The sequence below is a fragment of the Nipponia nippon genome, unplaced genomic scaffold (assembly GCF_047370975.1).
Source record: "Nipponia nippon isolate SJK-2023a ecotype South Korea unplaced genomic scaffold, ASM4737097v1 scaffold_10, whole genome shotgun sequence".
Classification (NCBI taxonomy): domain Eukaryota; kingdom Metazoa; phylum Chordata; class Aves; order Pelecaniformes; family Threskiornithidae; genus Nipponia; species Nipponia nippon.
In genome coordinates this window covers 31,101,377-31,123,913 of record NW_028262291.1, presented here as the reverse complement: position 1 = coordinate 31,123,913, position 22,537 = coordinate 31,101,377, and the positions used below count along the sequence as shown (strand labels likewise).

Genomic DNA, 22,537 nt, shown 5'->3' with positions numbered 1-22,537 from the left:
CAGCCCATATGAGCTTCTGCAGAACATCTTCCCCCTGGGAGAAGATGGGACTCAAGCCCCAAACATGCTCCCTCACTGGGCTTCTGGGGCAGGGGGGCCAGAAGGAGCTGGGGCAGAGGGGAGTGGAGAGGGGCTCTGTGCCATGCCGCCCCATGACTGTCCCCATGCCTGCAGCTGGCCCCACATGGAGCAAGTCGCAGGCCCCTAGGCTGGGGACAAGTGGGAGCTTCCCTTTGCTCCAGCACAGCACTGGCTCCATGATGGTGATGCCCTGCTGTATGTCAGATCATGTCCTCTGGGTGAGCTGTCTGAGCTGTCCAGGAGAATCAGTCCGTCCCAAAGTGCTCCCAGACTGTGTGGAAAATTCCCCCCAGGTCTGCATGCAGCAAAGGGGCAAGCCTTTCCAAAGGGAGCCTGCAGCCTGGGAGAGGGAAGGGAGAGTCTGTGAGAGAAGCCCAGATACAGGGAGGAGGGCTGCAGCTGTGCCTTCCCCTGGGTCCACTCCTGCAAGGGTAATCACCACCAGGCCTGAGGGCAGATTGCTCCCAAAATCCTGCCCTGTGCTTGCACTTGCCATTTGGAAACTGCCCCCGTGGCAGCTGGCCTGACAGCAGGCACAGCCTGCGCAGCCGTGGGGCAGCGGGGCCTGGGCACAGCTGCTGCCTTTGGAGATGCTCCTGTGGTGCCAGGGGCCTGGCTGTGCCGAGCCTGCCCTGCCTTTAGCACTGCCAGGGCTGCCTCGACGTCTCCTACCACATCATGTGCCACTACTGTATGACCTGTCCAGAACTGGGTTTTCATACCTATAAACAAGAGAAAAAAAGAGTTTCTTTCTTTGCTTAGTATCTTCAGCTCATATATTAAAACACCCCCTCAGAAATGCATATTTCAGTGTCGGGATTTCACCGGGTTTACCCTAAATGCCTCACCATAAACGGAAAAGTCATAAAGCTCATGGAGCTGCAGGAAGGATACGATATGGGATGTTATAACTGGGATGCCAGGGTCTCTGGCTGAGAGCTCTCAGGCTGCTGGGAACCAGTTCTTGCTGGATGAGGTGTTTGTCTTCTGTGCCTTGGGTTCGTCTCCCCTTCAAAAGGATGTGCTCTGACTGGGGGCTGCTTCTTTTTAACCAAGATGCCTTGGTCATCCTACAAGCTCTTCTGCTTGATGTATAGTCAGTACAATCTTCTTTCTGAAGAATGCAGTAGCTTTTTGCTTTGGAATTATGGGGAGAAAACGGGATCAGAATTCGTTGCAATTAGCTGAGTTTTTGTTGGGAGCAGGTATTTTTCTTTGGACCACACAAGGTGAAATTGCTATTTGAGGGAGGATGGATGCTGGACTGCACATATAAATCCCAGATAAGAAAGCACATGACACTTGCAGAGGGAGAGAAAAAGCCGTCTTCATGGGCAAGGAAAATCTGCTGAGAGTCTGCCCAATGCCTCTGACTTTGGTATTACAAAATAGGACCATGCTGAGAGTTCCCTCACGTGCTTCCAGGCAGTGCAGATACACAAATGTAGCTTCAGGGAGCACATCCACCAATTTTTCCCAGAGGAGCTGTGCAAGACAGGAGAGCTGTGAGAGATCAGGGCTTTATTTGCCCTCATTATCAGTTATGCCATCCTGGGTTCGGCTGAACTGAAACCCAGTTCAGCAGGGCGGTGGGGGACAGTGCCCATGAGGGAGGTGGGAGCCCTCCAGGACCACAGGAATGATGACCCCTGGCAGGGTGGAGGAGGACAAAGCAGTCGGGGGTGCTGGTGGGAGTTCGTCACACGTGAGTGACTTGGGCTGAGTGTGGCTGCTCTGCCGAGGTGGGGCAGGAGGCCCCCGGAGCCTTTCCACTCACAGGGTCCCTGCTCCACCCTGGGGTGAGAGGGTGGTCGAGATGCAAAGATCCCTGCTTTTAACCAAAGCACAGCAGATCACTCAATGGCTTTCAAATCTCCGTCTCTCTATTACAATTCTCACCCTAATAACAAAGCTGAAAAGGTTCCATCCACATCACGTGGGAGAACATCACAATGGCTGTACGTTCAGCAGAATGGCTTTTTGCACGCCGTCTTGGGGCCAGAAGTATCCACGAGCCAGAGCACTTCCTTCTGAAGGGAAGATGGAAAGAAGGCACAGAGGGCAAACAACCCTTCCCGAGGGTTAACCAGAGACACCCCGGCATCCCGGCTATAGCATCCATTCTTACACACTTCCAGCAGCACAGAGCTCAGAGGCATTCCCATTTGTGATGAGACATTCACCATGAGAGTGGTGAAATCCCTGCTGCAAAATTAGCATTTGAGAGGTGTTGCTTTAAAGTATGAGCAGTGAGGACAGCTTATGCATGTAGAGACTGCAGTGGTATGCAAAGTACCGCCAAGCATTAGAAGAACGGAAAGCGCCTGAGAAATGGAACTGCGCATTTTGCACGTGACCGGTTTTATCAAGGGCTAATGCAAATCTATTTGCCATTCCTTTTCTTGACACTTGAGCAAAAAAGTTCAGAGAAAACCAGAAAAGGCAAACCCAGTTCTTTTCTGAATTATGGATGTGCAAAGTCATGGGAGACACTGTAGCTGTACTGGTACAGCTTTGAACAGGGTTTGGCCTGATAAGTATGAAAACGTCTGTCAAGTTAGGTCATTTAAAGCTGTGTCTTTCTTGCACATTAGTTGTCATGTAAATATTTGCTGAAAAAAGCCTGGATCTGTGGCCAAGCATGAACCTGAGCTTTAGCATAGTCCTGAGCTCCCCACCCCAAATTGCCCAGTTGTGAAAAAAGAGATGCTTTCCTACAGGGTACAAAGGGAAAAAGGGAGGGTCAAGGCAGTGCCCGGTTCCAGGGTAAGACAGAATCTGAGCATTTTCCTTCCCTTGAGCCTGCAAATCCTTGCAGGCTTCAGTAGCATGCTACTCAGATTTAATAACGTGATCATCTTGTCCAACGATGAACAGTAACTGTGCCTCAGCTTTCTCTAGTGGGATTGGGCTTTGGTTGCCAGGGGCTTGAAAGGGGTCAGTACCAACGCCAGAACAGTCCAGAATATTGGAAGCTGTCCTCACTGCTCATACTTTAAAGCAACACCTCTCAAATGCTAATTTTGCAGCAGGGATTTCACCACTCTCATGGTGAATGTCTCATCACAAATGGGAATGCCTCTGAGCTCTGTGCTGCTGGAAGTGTGTAAGAATGGATGCTATAGCCGGGATGCCGGGGTGTCTCTGGTTAACCCTCGGGAAGGGTTGTTTGCCCTCTGTGCCTTCTTTCCATCTTCCCTTCAGAAGGAAGTGCTCTGGCTCGTGGATACTTCTGGCCCCAAGACGGCGTGCAAAAAGCCATTCTGCTGAACGTACAGCCATTGTGATGTTCTCCCACGTGATGTGGATGGAACCTTTTCAGCTTTGTTATTAGGGTGAGAATTGTAATAGAGAGACGGAGATTTGAAAGCCATTGAGTGATCTGCTGTGCTTTGGTTAAAAGCAGGGATCTTTGCATCTCGACCACCCTCTCACCCCAGGGTGGAACTTGCAGGAGCTTAGGAGCAAGGGCTGCCCAGGTGGGGAGAGGAGACCAGAGAATACTGACACGTAGCCCCATTACCTTCACTCTTCCACTGCTCTTGGGGCACCAAATGTGGAGAAGAAGTGTTGCTTTAGCCTTCAGGGCCCTTTCCCTTAGCATCTGCTCCAGCATATGGTCAACCTGGTGATCAAATCCAGCACTGCAAGCCAAGGACTGTTGTTCTCAACAACAGGAAAAGTTGCCACACATTGAGGGCTCGACACCAGGTAACATAGCCAAAGCACCTCACCTGCTTAGGAGAGACAGGGCAATCTCCACGGGGAACGAAAGACTGCTGAAACTGCCCAATACCTCTGACCACTTAGTACTTCAAAATAGGACAATGCTGAGGATTCCCTTAGTTGTTTCCACTTGTTTCACACCACTAAGTCAGACATGGGGAGCTCTGAGAGGCACCTGTACCTGCATCTCCCAGGAGGAGTCAGGGAGCCTGAGGAGAAGCTCTCGCTTTGCAGTTCCCTTTGGAGCAAAAGATCCAGCTCTGGGTAAGACAGATTGAATGTCCTTCTTTTTAAACCCTTGCACAATCCATTACTGGAAGAGCCAGGCGTTTCCTCACCTGCTTAAAGAGTCTGTGAAAGGACCCCTCCCTCCCTCATCCCTCCTGCACCCCTGACCACCCTGGCCATCCTTCCCGATTCATCTGGATGGGCAGGTGCCAGGGCTGGGCAGAGCCTGGTGGAGACATAACCCGCTTGCCCAGGCCTTGGGGTGACCAACACGGAGGAAGAGGTGGCAAGAAGACATGAAGCAATGCCGGGCTGGCGCCGGTTTGGCTTCTCCCCGCCTCGCCTGGGGCTGGGCCGCGCTCCCGTCCCTCGGCGGAGCTGCAGGCCCGGCACGGCCCCGCTCAGGGTCCATGGCGGGCGGGAGCCCCTGCGCCGCCCGGGCTGCCCCACCTCTGTGCGCTCGGTCGCACGCAGGCCCTTCCCTGTCCTGACAGTGAATCCCGACTACGATTCTGCTCAGTGGGTCGTCAACACCTCTGCCCGCCCTGCCCCGCACGTCCCCTCGCCCACAGCCACCGCCCGGCCCTGGGGAGCTCGGGGGGCAGCGAGGAGGAGACCCGGGGCCACGACGGCCCTCGGGCCGCAGAGCCCTTGGCAGAGACCCCTCCCGCAGCCGGGGAGGGGAGGGAAGGCAGGGGAGGAGGCGGGCAGGCGGGCGCGGGGAGGGACCTGCCGTGCCGCTCCTCCCCGCCGGGCCGTGCCGTGCCAGCGGCGCGGCCGGAATCTCCCGCCCGAGCCCGGCCCCAGTCCCGCGGGGACCTGGCCCGGAATCCGCCCCCGCGGCGGAAGCGATCCGGGCCCATGTGGCAGGTCGCTGCCCGCTCCCTGCGCCGGGCCGGCTCCCGCGGCTGGCGGAGGCGGCTGCTGTCCGGCCCCGGCCCCGCGCCTGCAGCCCCACAGCGCCGCAGCCCCGCGCCGAGCCCCGGGACGGCCTCTGCCCGCGGCCTCTCCTCCATGGCCGCCTCCGTCCGCCTCTCGCCCGCCGCCCGCAGCCTCTTCGATGAGCCGCTGGCCATCGCCGTGCAGGGCCTCGGCCCGCGGCAGCAGGTCACGCTGCGGACGTCCTTGCAGGACGAGACGGGCGAGCTCTTCCAGGCCTGCGCCCGCTACCAGGCGGGGGACGACGGGGAGCTGGACCTCGCCCGCTGCCCCGCGCTGCCGGGAGGCAGCTTCTCCGGCCTGGAGCCCATGGGGCTGCTCTGGGCTCTGCAGCCCCAGAAGCCCTTCAGGCGGCTGGTGAAGCGGGACGTGCAGAGCCCCTTCCTCCTGCAGCTGGAGGTGTTCGAGGGCCACGGGGACCCGCCCGGGCGGCTCCTGGCCCAGGCGCAGCACGAGCGGGCCTTCCTGCGGGACGGGGTGCGGAGAGTCCCGGTGCGAGAGGGGAGGATCCGGGCGACGCTCTTCCTGCCCCCCGGTGAGTACCGGCCGTGCCGGGCTCCTTCCCCCGCGGGTGCTGCCTCCGCTCTCGGCCCCGTGCTCCCGGGCCCAGAGCCAGGCCCCTCCGGACTCCCCTTGAGCCCGGTACCAGGCAGAGGACACGGAGGGGGAGCTGGACTCACCGGCTGGCGCTGGGCACTCTTCAGGGAGCGGCCTGATCAGCCTGACCAGCGCTGATCTGCTGGCCACACTCCTCATGTAGCGCAGCTACGTGGGCTAAAACACACGTGGGTGTGTTTTGTTGGCTAGTATTGGGCATGAAGGCATTGATCACGGTGCCCTTTTTGTTTCCAAATGCCGTGGGAGGTGGCGTCAGCCAGTCTTCAAAGTACCTTTCCTCTACTTGGCGGTTTTCCTCCAAGGGAATTCAGCTAGTAATTCTTTGAGTAAGCTGAAGGTTGCTCTCCAAAAGTCTCGAGTCCTAAGCCTGCTGCTTCCCTTCCCAGCCTCTCCACAGATCCTGAACTTGGTAATGTCGTAGTTGCTGCAGCCCACGCTGCCTTTTGCTGCCACATTTGTTCCCAGTTCTTCCCCGTTTGTGAGCAGAAGATCAAGCAGTAGGCAGGTTTGCCCTTACGGTATTTTTGTCGGAAAATAATCATTGGGAGGGTCTGTGAGGTTTTCAGATTGCCTGACAAATGCTGTGTTGTCTTCCCAGCAGCTGTCCACACGTCTGCTACTTGCCTGTAGGAAGCCTCATCTCTTGCCTCCTCTTGGTTGAGTGGTCTGTAGCAGCCACACCACCACCACATCCCACCTCTCCTTCCCCCTGTGACCCAGAGGCTTTCACCAAGCATGTCTCTGGAACCCCATGTTCTCAAGGAGCTCCTCTACGTAGCACGTGCCTTCCGCTCTCCCCCTTCTTCCCTGTCTCTCCCTGGTAACTCCTCCATGATAGCGCCAAAACCATACGTGCTGTCCCAGCCAGTGTCCCGCACTCTCATTGCGTCGTAGCCCTGTCGCCAGAGGTGAATTTCCAGTTCTTCTTGTTTGTTGCCCAAGTTCTTCGTGTTAGTCTGCAGACACCTGAGGGAAGCCTCACTCTCCTTTCTGAGCAGAAATGGGAGTCTCCCTCTTGGCCTCCTCCTTCCCGTACATTATCAGTTTGCAACCCCTCTCAGCTCTGGACTTCAGTCCCTGTCCCTGATGAACCTAATGTAAAGCTTCCTCCACCAGGTTAGCAAGGCTGGTTGCAAATACTTTCTTCTTTTAATCCCAGAATAAGTGGCTATAGTACATTTGCACTGAAACGGAGAAGCTGGAACCATCAGAAGGTGAGATTTTTTGGATCAGTCTTCTGAGAAATGCACTGGGGAGAGACCTCCTGGGTATTTTTGAAGCAGAGCTTGATACCTTTGCAGTGGATTTATAGGGTATAGAGAACTAGTTGTGACTGTCAAGGGATGCCTTCCCTTCCAGCTATGTGTTCCCTGATGTTATCCAAGAGATTAGCAGGCCTGCTATTTTATGCCATCTCGTTTAATCTTGAAGCAATGTAGCCATTTGCTGAAAACTGGCAGAGTAATTTAGGACCCTCAGTACCATTCTGTTGCTCTATGTTTTTTTCTTTTCTAAAAAGACAGATTCCCAGGCCTATGAATTTGGAATATAAATTAAAAATTGTGGGTTAATGTGCCCTGTTATGTGGTCTCTTGCAGGAAATGGCCCTTTTCCAGGAATTATTGACTTGTATGGAACGGGAGGAGGACTCCCTGAATACAGGGCATGCCTGCTGGCAAACTATGGCTTTGCTGTGCTGGCTCTGGCTTTCTATGGCTATGAAGATCTCCCCAAAGAGATGAAGGAATTCCACCTGGAATATTTTGAAGAAGCTGTAAACTATATGTTACAACACAGCCAGGTTGGTTTGTTCATTGACGCTCTCTCACTGGAGGGAGCACTCATTAGTCAGGTCCTGTCAGACTGCAGATGGGGCAGAGCTGCTGTACTTAAAATAGCATCTCCATTCAAGTTGGCTGCAATTAATTTGTTTTATACCTTTAACTCCTATTGCAATGGTTCTCTGGCAGGTTATTCCAGTTCTTCCTTTTGAACTGGCCGGGTGACACAGTGACACATAGGTCACATACTGGTAATTTCTGCTCCATTCAACCCAGTGTCATAACTAGGGTACTAGTTGCCTGGAGTCTTACTGAACTCCCAGCGGGGCTTTTAGGGTTATGCTCTGTAGAATGTCCTTCAGAACTAAATGCCCTTTTCAGCCATGGACGACATGATAATCTTCTGTGATGCAGGCCTCAAGGAAGTCCACCAGTACACATTTGTTGCTGTGTGTTGTGTAAGCTGTTAAAATCACTCCAAATGTTGGTATTTGGTGAGTATGGGTTTTAGTAGCTAGTTGTGAACTTGGGGATCCTTCTAAGTCGACACCTCTTGGAAGAGAAACCTGCTCAGTTCTGCATCTGCTTCGAAGTAGTTGTGCATGACAATAACTAGAATTGCACAAGGCAACACTTGGTTTCTCTGCAGAACTCAAAATAAATACCTTCCTCAACCTCAGAGAGATGAGTAGTTGTTAAAGGTCTTGGTTGCTTTTCAGTCGCCCTAACCCTAACTGCTCGTGACACCTCTCTGCCCCAAAACCTCTGAAAATGGCTTCTCCCCTGCCTTTTTTTCCCCTGCGAGCAGTACCATAGCCTCCCATTAACACCTCCACTGATACCCTCACCATGTTTTTAACATGTTGCGAAGTTTCAGCCATAGTTTCTAATTTCCCCCTTTCCATGCTTCAAAGTCAATGGGTTTTGAGCCTATTGCACTGGTGATAAGGTACAAAAGGTATTAAATTTTGATGCTGTCTCAGAGCCTTTTTACCCTGAGGGTCTTTGGATATTGGAGCAGTTGTGATATTAGCTGACCTTCTTCCAGTAACTGCAGAGGATTTCAGCACCCTGTAAGATCATTTAGCTTTCCTATTCTAGTTAATTTGCCCGTGTAACAGAAAATGAAGGTAACCTATTCTAGATTGACTCCAGAGGACTGTACAATTCGCTTAGAAAAATGGTTTTAATAGGTTATTTTTTTAAGAGTAAGCTACTTCAGAATACTTCCTTTTCACTGTGAGTTAGACACCAAGCATACTAGAGAAACGGGAGAGCAGCTAATGTGGAGTCTGCTACCCCATGTTAGCTTCTTAACAGGGGAATCGAAGACAGTGGTTGAATATAAGAAATACGTTATCATAACTGATGACAGTATCATAGTCGTTGCTGACTTTGAGCATTTTGCACTGAAAGGAAGCATTTGTAGAAGAGGCCTCCCCTGCCCCTTCCCTCTTCTTCCCTGAACTGCCTTATAAGCAAAGTGAATCTGGGGCTGCGCATCTGCATGCTTCTTGCGAGCACAGCTGTACCCGCTGCATGTGCTTCAGCACTGAGCCTTGTAGCTTTGTGAGGATGATGCAGGGCTTATGATCATAAATCAAGCACGGAAGGGTGCCCCAGGGTCGCTCAAACGTGGGCCCTGCACACAGGACCTTAGATGCCTGTGCCTGGGGTCCAGATTCGGGAGAGACACTGCTGCGAACACAGCAACATTTTAAAGAAGTGGTGTGCTATGGTTCATTGCTTGTGGTTTCTCTTCTCTCCCCTCCAGGTTAAAGGTCCGGGGATTGGTTTGCTTGGAATCTCAAAGGGGGGTGACCTGTGCATCTCCATGGCCTCCTTCCTAAAGGGCATCACGGCCACCGCCCTTATCAATGGCTCAGTGGCAAATGTGGGCGCAGTGCTCCGCTACAAGGACATCACCATTCCACCCCTTGGTGTCAATGCAAAACGCATCAAGGTCAACGAGTCCGGGATTGCTGATATTGTCGATGTACTGAACAACCCGCTAGAAGGGCCTGACCGCCAAAGCTTTATCCCTTTGGAGAAGGCCGAGTGTCACTTCTTGTTCATTGTGGGCCAAGATGATCGCAACTGGAAAAGCGAATTCTTTGCAGTTGAGGGGAGCAAACGTTTGCAAGCTCACGGGAAGGAAAAGCCTGAGGTATTCTGTTATCCTGGAGCAGGGCATTACATTGAACCCCCCTTTTTCCCGATGTGTGCAGCCTCAATGCACCTGCTAGTTGGCAAGCCTGTGGTGTGGGGAGGGGAGCCCAAGGCACACTGCGAGGCACAGATAGATGCTTGGCAGCAGATCCAAGCTTTCTTCCGCAAACACCTCACGGGCAAGCCGTCTGGAACATCCAATAAGCTGTGATATGAGTTAGGTTACTTTACAGATGAAGATGCTGGTGTTTGAAGTTTGTTTTGTTAAATGGCTCTGAATGAGAACAAAGAACATCAGAGAATAAGCTATTGGGTTTCTTGGAGGATGATAGTGGGCGAGAGCATGAGAGCTGCTTCCTTTTAACACCCTCCTCTAACCTCGGTTAGAGGTCTTGGCCTCCTGTTGTGTGTCGTATGGGATTACAAGCTGTGGAAGAATGATGGTGGTAAGGCTGGGTCTGCTTTCAATGTGAATTTAAGTGGAAGGTACCTCATCCAAGCTGAGAACTGGGATGACAGTTTGCCTTGGCTTTCTCCGAGGAAACACGTTGTATGCCATTGCCCTTACCAGAGCCAGCTTCGTGCTCTAGTTTTTCTGGAAGCAGCTGTTCTCTCTTCCTGCCTTCAGTAATCTTTCTGTTCTCCCTGTGCCCTTCCCTCTCCTTTGTTGCTCCTTCCTCTTCTCCCACATCACTGAAATGCATCTGCCTTAACACTTAATATCTAATACTTCACTTACCAAAAGCACCAACACTGTGCCTGCATCCTCAGATGACACATCTCCCATTTATAGACAACAACAGCCCGTAGCCTGACGTGACGTTCTGGGCACACGCAATAGAAATGAGACATTTGTATGGTTTTGGAAAGTTTGTAAGCATGGAGAAACAACAGAATTGGACCTGTTGGTAGTCATGCCTGGAACTGCTCATGGGCATCTCCTCAGCAGGGCTGGATATCCCTGTGTAGGTCCACAGCACTGTTGGAGGGCAGTTTCTCCCTGCATGTACGTTCCCTTAATGCCTCCACAGCTGCCTGCTTGGAAGCGCTGCTATTTTTAAATAGCAAGGCTGTGAAGCTGGCACGGCAGCTCCTTCAGGCATCTTTGCCTTGGCACCCAGTGCTATGCCGGCAGGTTTGTAGGAGCTGCCGTCGTGTGCGGGGAGGCAGGCTGGACGGGGCGGTGAGGGGCTAGCTTCGCTGTGGCGGGGACTGGTTTCTCTCCCGCCGGGCCCTGCAGCCTCCCGCCTCCCTTTCTGGTTCTCTCTGAGGAGCCGGGGCAGCAGGGTGCTCCCCCGCCCCGGGACTGTCAGTAACGGCTGGCGCCCAGGTACGGGTTTGAAAGGAAAAGCACTGGATATTGCTCGTGGGGCGCTGGGATGTATTGTATAAATGCAAAAATAGCGCATGCACTATTGTATAAAAATAAGTTTTCAACACGTCGGTGCCTTACAACCGCAAGCTGAGTGGATACAGTCTAAGTTGCTGTTCGTGTTTTATGTGCGTTCTGTTGGCGCGCTTATGCCTCTTGCGTTCGCTGTATGGTTTAATGGATTAAAACGAAACGTTAGCCTCTGCCAACGGCTCGCTGCTCCAGATGGTGCGGGGGCGGGCGGGGGAAGCGCGAGGCGGCGCCGAGGCGGGCGGCCTTTCCCGCCCGGGCCCTGCGCTGTCTCGGTAGCAACGCGCCGCCCGGGCCGGGGGAGCGGGGCTCTGGTATCGATTGGGGCTGCCTGGAGGGGGCGGCGGCCGCGCTACCGTTATTGCCGTTGGCGCAGCGGCTCTCGCCCATCTGTCGCCGTCATGTGGAGAGCGGTCGCCGCCGCCGCCTCGGCCCCGGCGCGGACCCTGTGCCGCGTCCCGCCGCCGCCGCGGCGGGCTGTAAGCGTGGCCGTGACCCCCCCCGCCGGCCTGGCGGACGAGCGGGTGGAGACGCGGGTGGCGGGGCTGGGCCCGGGGCAGCCGGTGACCCTGCGGGCGGTGGCGGCCGATGAGCGCGGCTGCCTCTTCCAGTCGTGCGCGCACTACCGGGCGGACGGCCGCGGCGAGCTGCACCTGGGCACGGACGCCTCGCACGGCGGGGACTACACCGGCGTGGAGCCCATGGGGCTCTTCTGGAGCCTCGCCCCCGCCGGCATGGAGAGGCCGTACCAGCGGCTCGTTCCCCGCAGCACCGGCACCCCGATGAAGGTGGAGATGTTGGTCCACCAGGGCCACAGCCAGTCCAGTGCCATCCCAGGGCCGGTGGTGGCCAAGGCCGAGGTGGAGAGGTGGTTCACGGCCCCGGGCGTGCGGAGGATCCGGCTGAAGGAGGGAGGCGTACGGGGCTCCCTCTTCCTGCCGCCGGGTGAGTGCCCCGGCCGGAGACCTTCGCCCTGGGGCTGGCGGGACCCCCCGGCTTCTCTGTCCAGAGCAAGGAAAGTCTCTTTTAAAAGAAAAACGTACAGGGGATATCACCCGGGAAATCCAGATTCCGTAACAGATCCGAACGCTGCCCTGCAGAGAGGTGGCAGGTTTTTTTTGCCTTGAAATCTTAGGGAGACCCTCCCAAAGGTTTGTCTGGACGTGGCCCCGCTTGTGCGTGGCCACACTGCCTGGTCCTTATCGGCAGCACCGGCCCGGGCAGCACGGGCAGGTGGCTCCTGCGAGACAGGCGGAAGCTAAATGAGGATAGCGGTGGTGGAGTTTACTGTGTTGCTGCTCTCAGCCTACGTTTTTTCAGTAGGTGTGGTGTTTGCTCTGGACTACCAGAATCTGTAACATTCAGAAAAGCTGATAAGCTTCATCATGTGAGCCTGTGCTAAATCTCCCAAGGATTTTACCCTGAGTAGGACTGAATCGAGAAGGCATTTTTCTTCCCTGTGAAACACATGCCAGTAAGCAGAGCAGCGGAAGGGATTCTAGAAAATACAGGTATTCCCCCTCTGCTACACCAGAGCCAAAGCTAAGTTAATAGTTGAGTTAGTTACTTCGGTTGTTCTATGGTGTAAAGGCAAAATAGATTTCTGAGCAAGTTCTGCCTGTTCTGCTTGTGGGATGATTGTGCTTTATGAGGTGTGCTATTCTGATGGACTGCTAGTGGCATTGGAAAATGAAACCTTACACCGATGATGGTGTTTCTACACTTGAGCCGTGATTTAAACTTCTTGTATTTCCCTGAGTGTTCTGCTACTAGAACTGCCCTCCATGTTACCTCTACTTTATAACAGCTCGGTTCAGCAAATCCTCTAAGTACCACTACAGTTATTAGGGATTTAAGTATTTTCAGTGAATGATTTCCAAACCAATAATTTTTTCATCCATTTAGATACGGATCCAAAGTCCACTGAAGAAAAAACAACAGAGATTGAACTTTGAATTTTGGATCAATTGTTTAGTCAGCATTCTGGATTTTCCATCCCTGAGACGTGGTTGTTGTTTTGATACATCCTGCCTTAGACGATGAGCTGGATTTCTGCTGAGCTTAGTGGGAATCCAGAGATCTTCAAGGTGGAACTACATCTTTCCCTTTAGAAAGTCTGGCATTGTAATAGTGTGGGAAAGTCTGGGATCACTGCTTAAATGATACTGGCATCCTTCTTGATGGAGGATCCAGTTACAGCATTGCTACCATACCTTTCTTTGCTCTAGGGATGGACAAATGTTAATATTAAGATAAAAATCTTAAATGTGAACTGTTCTTAGTAAAAGTGAGATGACAGGAGTGGGCTTACGCTGTAATTTTAATATGAAACAGATTTCTCAATTCAGGCGTAAGAGTTACAGGTGTGGGGTTTTTTTGATTGTTTTTAAGCAGTAATAAAGTTATCTAGCCCATTTTATCCTGCTTTTTAGTGAGCTATGCAGAAACTGTATACCTGGGCATATGTAGGCACCCAGGAAGGCAGTCCAGGATCCTTGCATAAGTTCAAGGTTGTCTTCATGAGAGAGAAACACATTCATGCTTGACTGTGTTCTGATCACATGCTCTTGCTAGGAAGCTTTCCAGGTAGGGGTGATAAATGAATGAATACTTTTTTTTTTTTTCTAGCCATCTAGGCTGACTCTTGTTAACTAAAGGCTACTGTTGATCAGGGCATTATGATAAATTTATCCAGACATATTTTCTCTCAAGGAGAATACTGAACTTCTATGAAAAATTTCACAACTGAAAGAAAAAGAACCTAAAAGCATGCTTCAGTCCTTTTCTGACTTCCTAATGCTTTAAGTTAGGAGGTTTCCACCATCTAGTATGTCTTGTCCAAAATTTCCTTTTCTCAAGCACCTTGAAATGCCAGAGGTCTTTTCTTTATCACATATAGGTAATGTCAGAGCATTAATGCACTCTTGCACAAGCAGGTACTTTTTCTGCTGAGATAGTTGTAGTGAGCTGGATCCCAATACACCAGTGGTGACATCTGGTGGCCAGGGAAAAAAAAAAAAAAGTCAAAAAAGAAACTGCCTGCCTGGGGTCTTTATAGTCCAAGAGGTAGTATCCTTAGCCCTTTAACCCAAGATCTGCTGGCATGGCGTACAGTAATATCACAACATGACCTTGGCTGCAAAAGCATGCTCGTTTAAAATTGTCGTTCTGATTATTTCTGTAGTTTTGTGGGACTGATTGTATACATGTACCTGCATGTTTATCTATAGATCAGTCACGCACACATAACCGCACCCATATAGCTCTCAATTATACCCTCTGTCTCTTCACATCTGCAGCAGCAGTTCTGCTGCCAAGTGTTACAGTGCTGATGTTGAGATAGAGCTAGTAAGTCCAGCTGATTTCATCTAGCAATGGGTGTCTCTTTGCTGTGCTTTGCTTAATGCATCTTATTCCAGAGTTTGCGTAAGTTTTCTAGAATTTACTTCCAGGGCTCAGTGCTCTTGCCTTATTAGGAATGAGCTTGCACTCTGCTAATTAAGGTATGACTTCTTTGTGCGGAAAATAGCTGATTTAGAGTATGATTATTCTGAGGGTGGGAGGCTAAGACCATTGAAAAATACATTTAGAACAGTATTTTTTTTAAAAAAAACACGTTTTAACTGTTCACATATTTTTACAGGACAGTAAGGACCTATTCTTAGTTTGAAATAGCTGAAGTGGGATACAGCGCTGGTTCTCTAATCTCTGCTGGGCAAATGGAAAAGTAATGAGTATTAATAGAAAATGTCATAAGCCATCTATATTCTGTTGTTCACTCTTCAGATAGTTTTTAGTGTCCTGTTTGATAACTTGTCCTCTGTACCTCTTCTTTTTGATATAGGGGATGGCCCTTTTCCAGGAGTGATTGACATGTACGGTGATGAAGGAGGTTTGATTGAATTTAGATCCAGTCTCCTGGCTACCCGTGGTTTTGCTGCACTTTCTCTGCCATATTTTGACTTTGAAGATCTGCCTAAGGTCATGAAAGAATTCAAACTCGAGTACTTTGAGGAGGCAGCTAGATTCCTACAGCGTCACCCGAAGGTGAGTGTAATGAGAGATCTCTCAGAACAAGGGAGGATTCGGCAGTTGTGCCCAAGTGGTGGTGGTGATTTTTTTGGAGTATCGGTTTCTGCTAGGCAGGTTTAGGCCCAATAACGGAAAAAGCACAGGTCCTGCATAGGCAGCTATGCATATGACTGTGGAGAGTGAATTTTTTCCAGCACAAGCTGTCTTTTAAATAAATTCATGCTGGAAAGTAGAAGATTCCTGATCATTAGAACAGTGAGGTGCTGGAATATCCTCCAAATAGGAGCAGTGGTGATAAAGATGAGGTTTTTTTTAAAAATGAAAGCAGTTAATTTAAGAGAGGATGATACAAAACTGCTCAGTAGTCAGCAAAGGAATGGATTAGATGGCTTGGGATGTTGCTTTCCATTTTACTTTCCAGGCTAGAAAAGGCCAAGACTAAATACTGCTTATCTAATCCTCCAAACGTCATTTGTGAGGTTACTTTATTTGCCTGAGACACATACAGCAATTGACTGTGCTTGAATTTCCTGCTACCTGTTTTAGGAAAAAGAGAAAATATTTGCATCAAAATATGCAGCAGAGACTAGATGAGGTCCAAGTGATGGTACTTCTTTGTTATTTTGCGGGGTTTGACAGCTCTCTGAAAAATAAGACACTAAACAGAGGGAGGAGCCTGGGTCCAGGCTGTAGCTTTCCAACAGGTCACATCAATAATTAACCTAACCTTTTTTTTTTAATAGCACAACTCCAAAGGCATTTAATGGCTAATCCCATTATAATGCATACTTCCTTTATTCCTTTCTTCCTCTCTTCCCCACCCCCTATCTTATCTGAAGGTGAAGGGACCAGGAGTTGGAGTGATTGGGACTGGGAAAGGGGCAGAATTAGCACTCTCCATGATCACCTTCCTGCCAGAAGTAGTGGCTGCTGTCAGTATCTCCGGCTGTAGTTCAAACACAGTAGCAGACCTCCATTATGGCGAGATGACTCTGCCTGGGCTGCGTTTTGATATGAATAAGGTCAGTGTTTCTGACGCTGGTGTATTTGACACTTTTGAAGCTCTGGATGACCCAACGAATCCTGCTAATTCTCCTTCCACGATCCCCATTGAAAAAGCAGAAGGTCACTTTCTCTTAGTGGTAGGGGAAGATGATCGTATGTGGAAGAGCTCCTTATATGCTGAGCTGGCAATCGGGCGTCTGCGCCAGCACGGGAAAGAAAACTTTGAACTCTTGAGTTACCCAGGAGCAGGTCACAGAATTGATCCTCCTTCTACTCCATTCTGTCAGGTAGCTATGGATCGTGTTCTGGGGGTGCCTGTTCTTGGGGGTGGAGAGAGCAAAGCACATGCCCATGCACAGGAACACTCCTGGGGAAAGATTCAGGAGTTTCTGCACTTGCATTTGGGATGAACACTTAAGCACCTGCAAGCTGTTGCAGAACTGCAGAGGACTGAGCTTGAGCCACCAAAATGACTGGTGAATTGGAGGGACCGACTGAGAAAAGCTTTGAAATATGAAATAACCAAATGACTACTTAGCTACAAGTATAAATCCAAAAAGAAAGGGGCTTAGTTGGACTAGCCTAAGTTATTTCAACTAGGAACACAGAGGAGAAGTGAAACAATGATAAGTAGGCTGCATTTGACAGCCTGAATTGGTCATGATATCAAGAAACAAGTATCTGAAGAGAGTAGTAGGTACCTTCTTGCTTGCAGTATTTATAACTCGGAGAATTTAACAGCTGGCCTGCACCCTCAGCAATGACAGACTGGATCGCACCTGGCGAATGATGGCAACCCATGGATGATAAACTTTGACATCAAAATGATGAATGATTCTGGCTTTGGGTCTTAAGTTACCTTAGCCCAGAACTCTCAGATTTACAGCCATATACACTTGGGAAATGTTTTCTATTTACATGAAGCTGGGGATATCTATTTGTAACAAGGCTCGTATACCTTGACCTTAGGTAGTGGTCACACTGGTGATGCAGTCTGTTTCTTTCCAACAAAAACTACCTGTAGAGTGGGAAAATGAAGAGTATTTCTCCTGTCACCCAGGGAGAATGGCTGCGCTAGCATTGTCTTGTGTTAGGGATGTAGCCATATGTTCCTATAATGTCTTGGATTGGCATTTGACACTCAGGGTATTAAAATTCTGTTGGATAGGTTAAAGCATGGTTAAATGCAGTTATGCTATGTGCAAGTCTTACTTCTCTCTTCATTGCTTGTTTTAAACTAATAACACCTGCCATTTAGTTAGGGATTAATGACTTGTGGAACTCTTTTGTAATGATGTCAACAGATGCTGACAGCTGTTCTTAGGGAGAAAGTGGAAAAGAAAACCTAGCCAGCAGAAGATTAAGACTGACTGTAGAAAGCTGTCACCTTATAGCGATGATTAACTTAGAATCATAATACTTAAAAAAAAAAAACCCACAACCCCCCCAAAAAAAACCAAACAAAAAAACCCCCCAAACACCTGCCACCCCCCCACCCAAAAAAAACCAACCCACAACCAAATCTAGGATATCTTTTCCATGACTGCCTGAGATTGTTGGGGTTTTTTTTCATCCTAATTAATTTTTGGCTAGTGCCTTATTTTTCTCTACCATTCAGGTAGAAAGAAACAACTTCTTCCCAAATGAGTTATCTCTCGAGAGGGTCATGCTGGAACGGTGCCTGTGGTGAAAGCCTGTTTAGCAAGAGCCTCTATCAGTACAATTTCTTGTTCCAAGGTCATTTTGTCAGACCAGTTTGAGAGCTGCCCAGGAGGATACAAAACCTTCGTTTATGGCACTCAATTGTGCTTTGCTCTCAGGGATCTCTTCTCTCCAGTTAACTGTCATTATGCTGCTGCTCAGGTCTCATTAGCCTTCTGCAGCTCTTATTACTCCTTATCATTTGATTGAAGTCACGTGTTCTCCACATGCCATCACTGCCAACTGAACAATTTATCCATCCACTCCTTACAAGAGAAGCTCCATCCTGCTCACTCCACGCCAAACGCCTTCACACCTGGTCTCTCTGAACTCCCTCACTGGCTGAAGAGGCCTTTGCAGAGTCGTATCTGGTGCTTTGAACCTCCACCAAAACCAGCAGCCCCAGAAGTCCAGGACCACAGCCTGCTGCGATGTGCATGTTGCTGTCACCCACGCTTAGTTTTTCCAAACTCACTCCAAGCTGCAACCATAGAGGAAAGGGTTGTCTGAAGGCTTCCGTTTGTTTTGTCTGCCTCATCATGTGCATCTTTAGAAGTTGGAGCTGTGTAGCTGCGGTAGAGCAGGGCCTCCCCTAACCCCGCTTGGTTACCCTCCCAGTACTGATCCCTGGGTCTCACGCTGCACTCCTACCTCAGCATATCCATTGCCATGCCAGATGGCAAGCTGGAGGTTCAGGAAGTAAATGTTAAGTTGTAAGTAAAACAAAAACCAGGTAGCTTAAAGTCCTCAGACTTCATTTCTAAAGCACAAGCCTTTAAAATAATTCAGTGTTACGTGTTGTCAGATACATGCAATTTTAAAGATAAGTAAAGCACTTCCTTTATTAAAAAGCAAGCCTGTATAAGAACTTGATGTTACATTTTTGTTTCTGAATAGTTCATTTGTTTGGAAAGCTGAATGATATTTTTAAGCGAAGAAAGGAGGAAAAAAGTCAAAATAATATAATTTTACTGTGATGATCCTTTTGTGAACAGGTCAGGGTATTCCTGGACAAAATAATTCACAGAAGGGCCTGTACAAAACCAGCCAACTTTTGCAATGGTATTTTGTATATTTACAATGCTACTTGGAGACCAAGGATACATTGCAGGCACTCCACAGATAACGTAGCCATGTCCTGAAGCGTACATTAAACCGAGTGCCCGATCGCGGCCTCAGCTCAAGCCGCGTTACTCCTATCGTTTCGCGTTCCTTACCTGGCCGAGCTCCCACAGCGCTTCACTGAGAGGGGTGCGGGGATGGCGGGCCTGGCCTCGCCAGCTGCATCGCGGGGGCCGGAGGCACAGCGAACCCCGGGCTCCCCGAGCACCCGCGCTGGGGTCTGGCACGGCCCGGGCGGCTGCTCCGGCGGCGTGGAGGCCCCGGCGGCGGGGAGGCCCCGCGCGGGCAAGGGGGCGGCGCGGGGAGCGGCTGTGGGCAGCAGCCGGCGGCCCCCCGTCACCTGAGGCGCCGCACCTTTGCGCGTCCGCTGCTGGCGCTGTCTGTGACTTGCAAATTGCTTTAACTTTTGTCACGGGTCGGCTTCAATAAAAGGTGTCCGGTGGCGCTCGCGGGCCGTCAGGCTGGTGTTCGTACCGTTACCGTCAGCGCCGGGCCGGGGGGGGTAGCGCCCCGCGGGAGGACCACCGCCACCCGCCGCCACGTCCCACAATGCGTCGCGGGCCGCCCCCTACGCGACTTCCGGGATGGGACTTTCTCCGTGGCCGCGCATCTCTATGATCGCCAGGTGCGGTTGCCTTCGTGCTCGCCCCCCCCCAGCCCGACGTGCCCGTGGCGCTGCGCATGCGCGGGAGGCGGCCGTGCCATAGCAACCGGAGCGTTAACGGTAGCAACGGCAATGGTGGGTGCCTTCGGTGCCGGCGCGGGCGCGCCGCGCCTGGCGGGGAGAGCGCTGGGCCTGCGGGGGTGGTGGCCGGCCTAGCGGCTGCTGCGGAGCCCGCCGGCTTGGCGAGAGGCTGAGCCGCGGCGTCCCCGGGAGCTGGCAGCGGCGGCGGCTGGGCGGGACACACGATGACGGGGGCCTGCTGCGGGATGAGGGGGGCCGGTGCCGCTCTCCTGGCGCGGTGGGGCGGAAGGGGCCGGGGGGCGGCGGTGTGAGCGGCGTCCCCTCAGGGCTGCCCCCGAGCGGTCCCCCGGGGCCGGCTGTGGCAGTGCCGCCGCCCCGGTGCTGCGTGAGCGGCAGCGCGGAGCCCAGCCCTTCGAGGCCGGGGCTCCTCCGGGCTGGTCTCTGGCGCCGAGCAGCCCGGGCACGGCGTAAGCTGGCCAGCAGGCAGCCCAGAGCTCGGGGCGTCGGCTAAGGCGGGGGAGTTGTGGCCTGTTACTGTGCCTTGGAAAAGGGGGATTTCAGGGATAGATCCAAGTAGTGGGGAGTCTGGGGTGCCATCCTATAAAAAACGGAGTTAGTACGTGTTTTTAAGGCAGCAGCCTCTGCCATTACTGCAGCGATTAGCCTGGTATCTGTTGCTGTGCAATTCTGATTTGCTCTATTTAACATGTAAATGTTTACAAATGAAGGCGAAGTGTCACTGTTTCGCTTTTTCTTGGGGGTCTGAATTTTGTAAATACTCTGTGTGCAACAGCCACGTCTTGGGGGAAAAGTATTTTCTTCTGTTACAACTTTTATATGTACAGGGATGGGGTTTTTTTTCCCCTTAGGGTATAATGTTTCTTGTTTCTGCCATGTTGATGATGACTCTTCAGGGTGACAATTTCAGCTACTGATCACTTGGCATTTTGAATATTTTAAGTAAGATGACTTCTCTTTAGTCTAAATACCCGCAGGAGGTTGTTCAATATGCAGGTAGAGGAACTCTGAAAATAGGCTTCTCGGAGGGAGGTTTCCCTTAAGTAACTTCCCTTGGCAGAAGATACTATGCTTTGTCTACAGAAACTTCAAGGGCACTTCAAAGAACAAAACGAAATCCCCGGTACGTGTTCTCTTGATAGCCCACTATGCTGATTTTCATATTTCCACCAGATCGGATATTACAACAGGAGAAACAAATCAGCAGAGGTCAGGGAAGAAGCTGCTCCTTGTGCTCACATGGCTCACTAGCTTCAAAGTCCAATCTGGTTTTAGGTGTGAGTCTGAAACAGAAGTAGGCACTGGTCATATAAATCTGTTTCTGTCTTTAGCATGAGTGACTGAGACCACGTACCCAAATACCGTAACGATTGGCTACCATAATTATGAAAAATGCAATGAAGTACCTGTCCAAAAAACTGATTAACTGGAAGCCAGTTGTTTTTGCTGGCACACTGGTAGCTGTTAATTGGGCTTCATGAGGCTGTTGGAGCGGGAGCTAGGGACGTGATCTTCTGAACAGCAGGAGGTCATGTGAGTGTTTATCTGCAGCAGACACCAAGGAGATACTGCCATGGCACAAGGCTGCCAGGTCATCTTCAATGGGACCCAGAGTAGCTGTCACATGGTATAGACAGGATTAAAATGAATGCCCGTCAGAGGGCAGAAGCACTGGAACATCTGAGGATGCTCAGTGATACATGTCTAAATGAAGGTATATATTGATAGTTGAGATGCGTGCTCAGGCTCCTTGGTATTGCTGGCTGTTCAGTGGCTGTAGCCGTTCCTTTATGTGCAGCTGCCTCAACTGTTGGCTTTCACCGTTGGGTCCAGAGTTTCCAGCGGTCTAGAGTAAAATACCCAACACTAAAGCTCTGTGACCAAGGTGGTTGCCTGTAAGAGTTTGGGTGGAAGTTAGTTTGTTGGGTTTAGCTTTTACAGTCCTTGTTTTGATAGTGGATTACCTAAAAGGCTGCTTCTATCCAGATAGGGTAGTGCTACACTGAAGAGCAACAGAGATGCCCAAACTAGAGTCCTCTTGTTCAACAGCCTCCTTTCTACAAAAACAGTTTTTGTGAAAGATTGGTCTCTGGAACCTTTTTAATCTGAAAGACATCTTGGAATATGTTTAATGTTTAGGATGTATCAGAGTTTCTCTATATACTACTGTTTTGGATATCATCATGTGGTTTTGATAAGACTCTGATGTGAGGCAGAAAAGTTGGAGTTAGTGACAACAGAAAGTTGGTCAGTGGGTGAGTCCTTAAAAAGCCTTGTACAGCAGCTCTCAGGTTTTTCCTAACTGAATAATACATGTTTTCACATCACATGATGTGACTCGACATAAAACAATTGGAGAAAAACAAATATAAACAATCCAGATTGCTCTTGATTTTTGGCAAGATGTACCTTATTTTCCTCGGTGAATCTTAAGAGGCGGTATCATTCTGTCTGCTCACAGGCTTGCTTTCAGACAGGAAGTTGCTAATGCACAATAACAGAAAGTGTGGGGTTTTAAGAGCATTAGACCACATTTTTCAGTGCAGTAACTTCTTATGTCTTTGAATTGAATTTCACCATCAAAGCTAACAAGCGGTGTCCCAAACCCGTGCTCCACGTGGGGCAGAGAGTAAGGTCAGGAAGATAACGTCCTCGCATGAAGCCCATTGGTTGCTTCTGAAAATGCTACCAAGTACCCCAGAAAATAAAATTGCAGGATGCTGAGGGGTTCCAGCTTCTTAGACTCAGCTGGAGGAAGATAGTAGAGGAAAGGGGTAGAAGGGAGTAGACAAGCAGGGTAGGGAGAGAGAAGGGAGGGAAGCTAGGTTTGCAGTGAACGAGCCAACTAAAAATTTGCAATGAATATTCATTTAAATTTGTTTCATTTTTAGGCAAAAGCAACAACTATCAAAGAAGCTCTAGCCAAATGGGTAAGTACTAGAACAGCATCTAGCTGCTTTGCAGTACTCCATGGCATGGGTTTAGACTGTATTCAGCTAAATTTCTTTTTCAAACTTATCCTAAGAAATA

General features: G+C 50.5%; 3 protein-coding genes and 1 long non-coding RNA gene across 9 annotated transcripts in view; 3 read left to right on the top strand and 1 right to left on the bottom strand.

Annotated features, from left to right (window-relative positions):
• Positions 1-4,818: 4,818 nt before the first annotated feature.
• LOC104020333 (acyl-coenzyme A thioesterase 1) lies at positions 4,819-11,119 on the top strand. Its single transcript, XM_087746359.1, has 3 exons — positions 4,819-5,509; positions 7,191-7,393; positions 9,148-11,119. The coding sequence occupies exons 1-3, from the start codon at positions 4,897-4,899 to the stop codon at positions 9,751-9,753; spliced, it is 1,422 nt and encodes a 473-aa protein (XP_087602485.1). The 5' UTR covers positions 4,819-4,896; the 3' UTR covers positions 9,754-11,119.
• Positions 11,120-11,279: 160 nt separating this feature from the next.
• LOC104020431 (acyl-coenzyme A thioesterase 1-like) lies at positions 11,280-18,550 on the top strand. Its single transcript, XM_009473862.2, has 3 exons — positions 11,280-11,889; positions 14,789-14,991; positions 15,816-18,550. The coding sequence occupies exons 1-3, from the start codon at positions 11,346-11,348 to the stop codon at positions 16,389-16,391; spliced, it is 1,323 nt and encodes a 440-aa protein (XP_009472137.2). The 5' UTR covers positions 11,280-11,345; the 3' UTR covers positions 16,392-18,550.
• The window catches only part of LOC148057142 (uncharacterized), a 12,899-nt gene continuing 7,742 nt past the window's right edge, over positions 17,381-22,537 (bottom strand). Inside the window, exon 2 of the long non-coding RNA XR_015701967.1 lies at positions 17,381-20,790. This is a non-coding gene — a long non-coding RNA (uncharacterized LOC148057142). The remainder of the gene's footprint in view (positions 20,791-22,537) is intronic.
• The window catches only part of DNAL1 (dynein axonemal light chain 1), a 27,911-nt gene continuing 24,598 nt past the window's right edge, over positions 19,225-22,537 (top strand). For 4 of the 6 annotated variants that reach the window (XM_087746354.1, XM_087746357.1, XM_087746355.1 and 1 more), the window contains exons 1-2: positions 19,406-19,543; positions 22,399-22,437. In XM_087746354.1, coding sequence (XP_087602480.1) covers positions 19,486-19,543; positions 22,399-22,437 — 97 coding nt within the window. In that variant the 5' untranslated portion in view covers positions 19,406-19,485. Of the gene's footprint in view, positions 19,544-22,398; positions 22,438-22,537 lie in introns of all 6 variants that reach the window. The other 2 variants (XM_087746358.1, XM_087746356.1) reach the window with 2 other exon arrangements.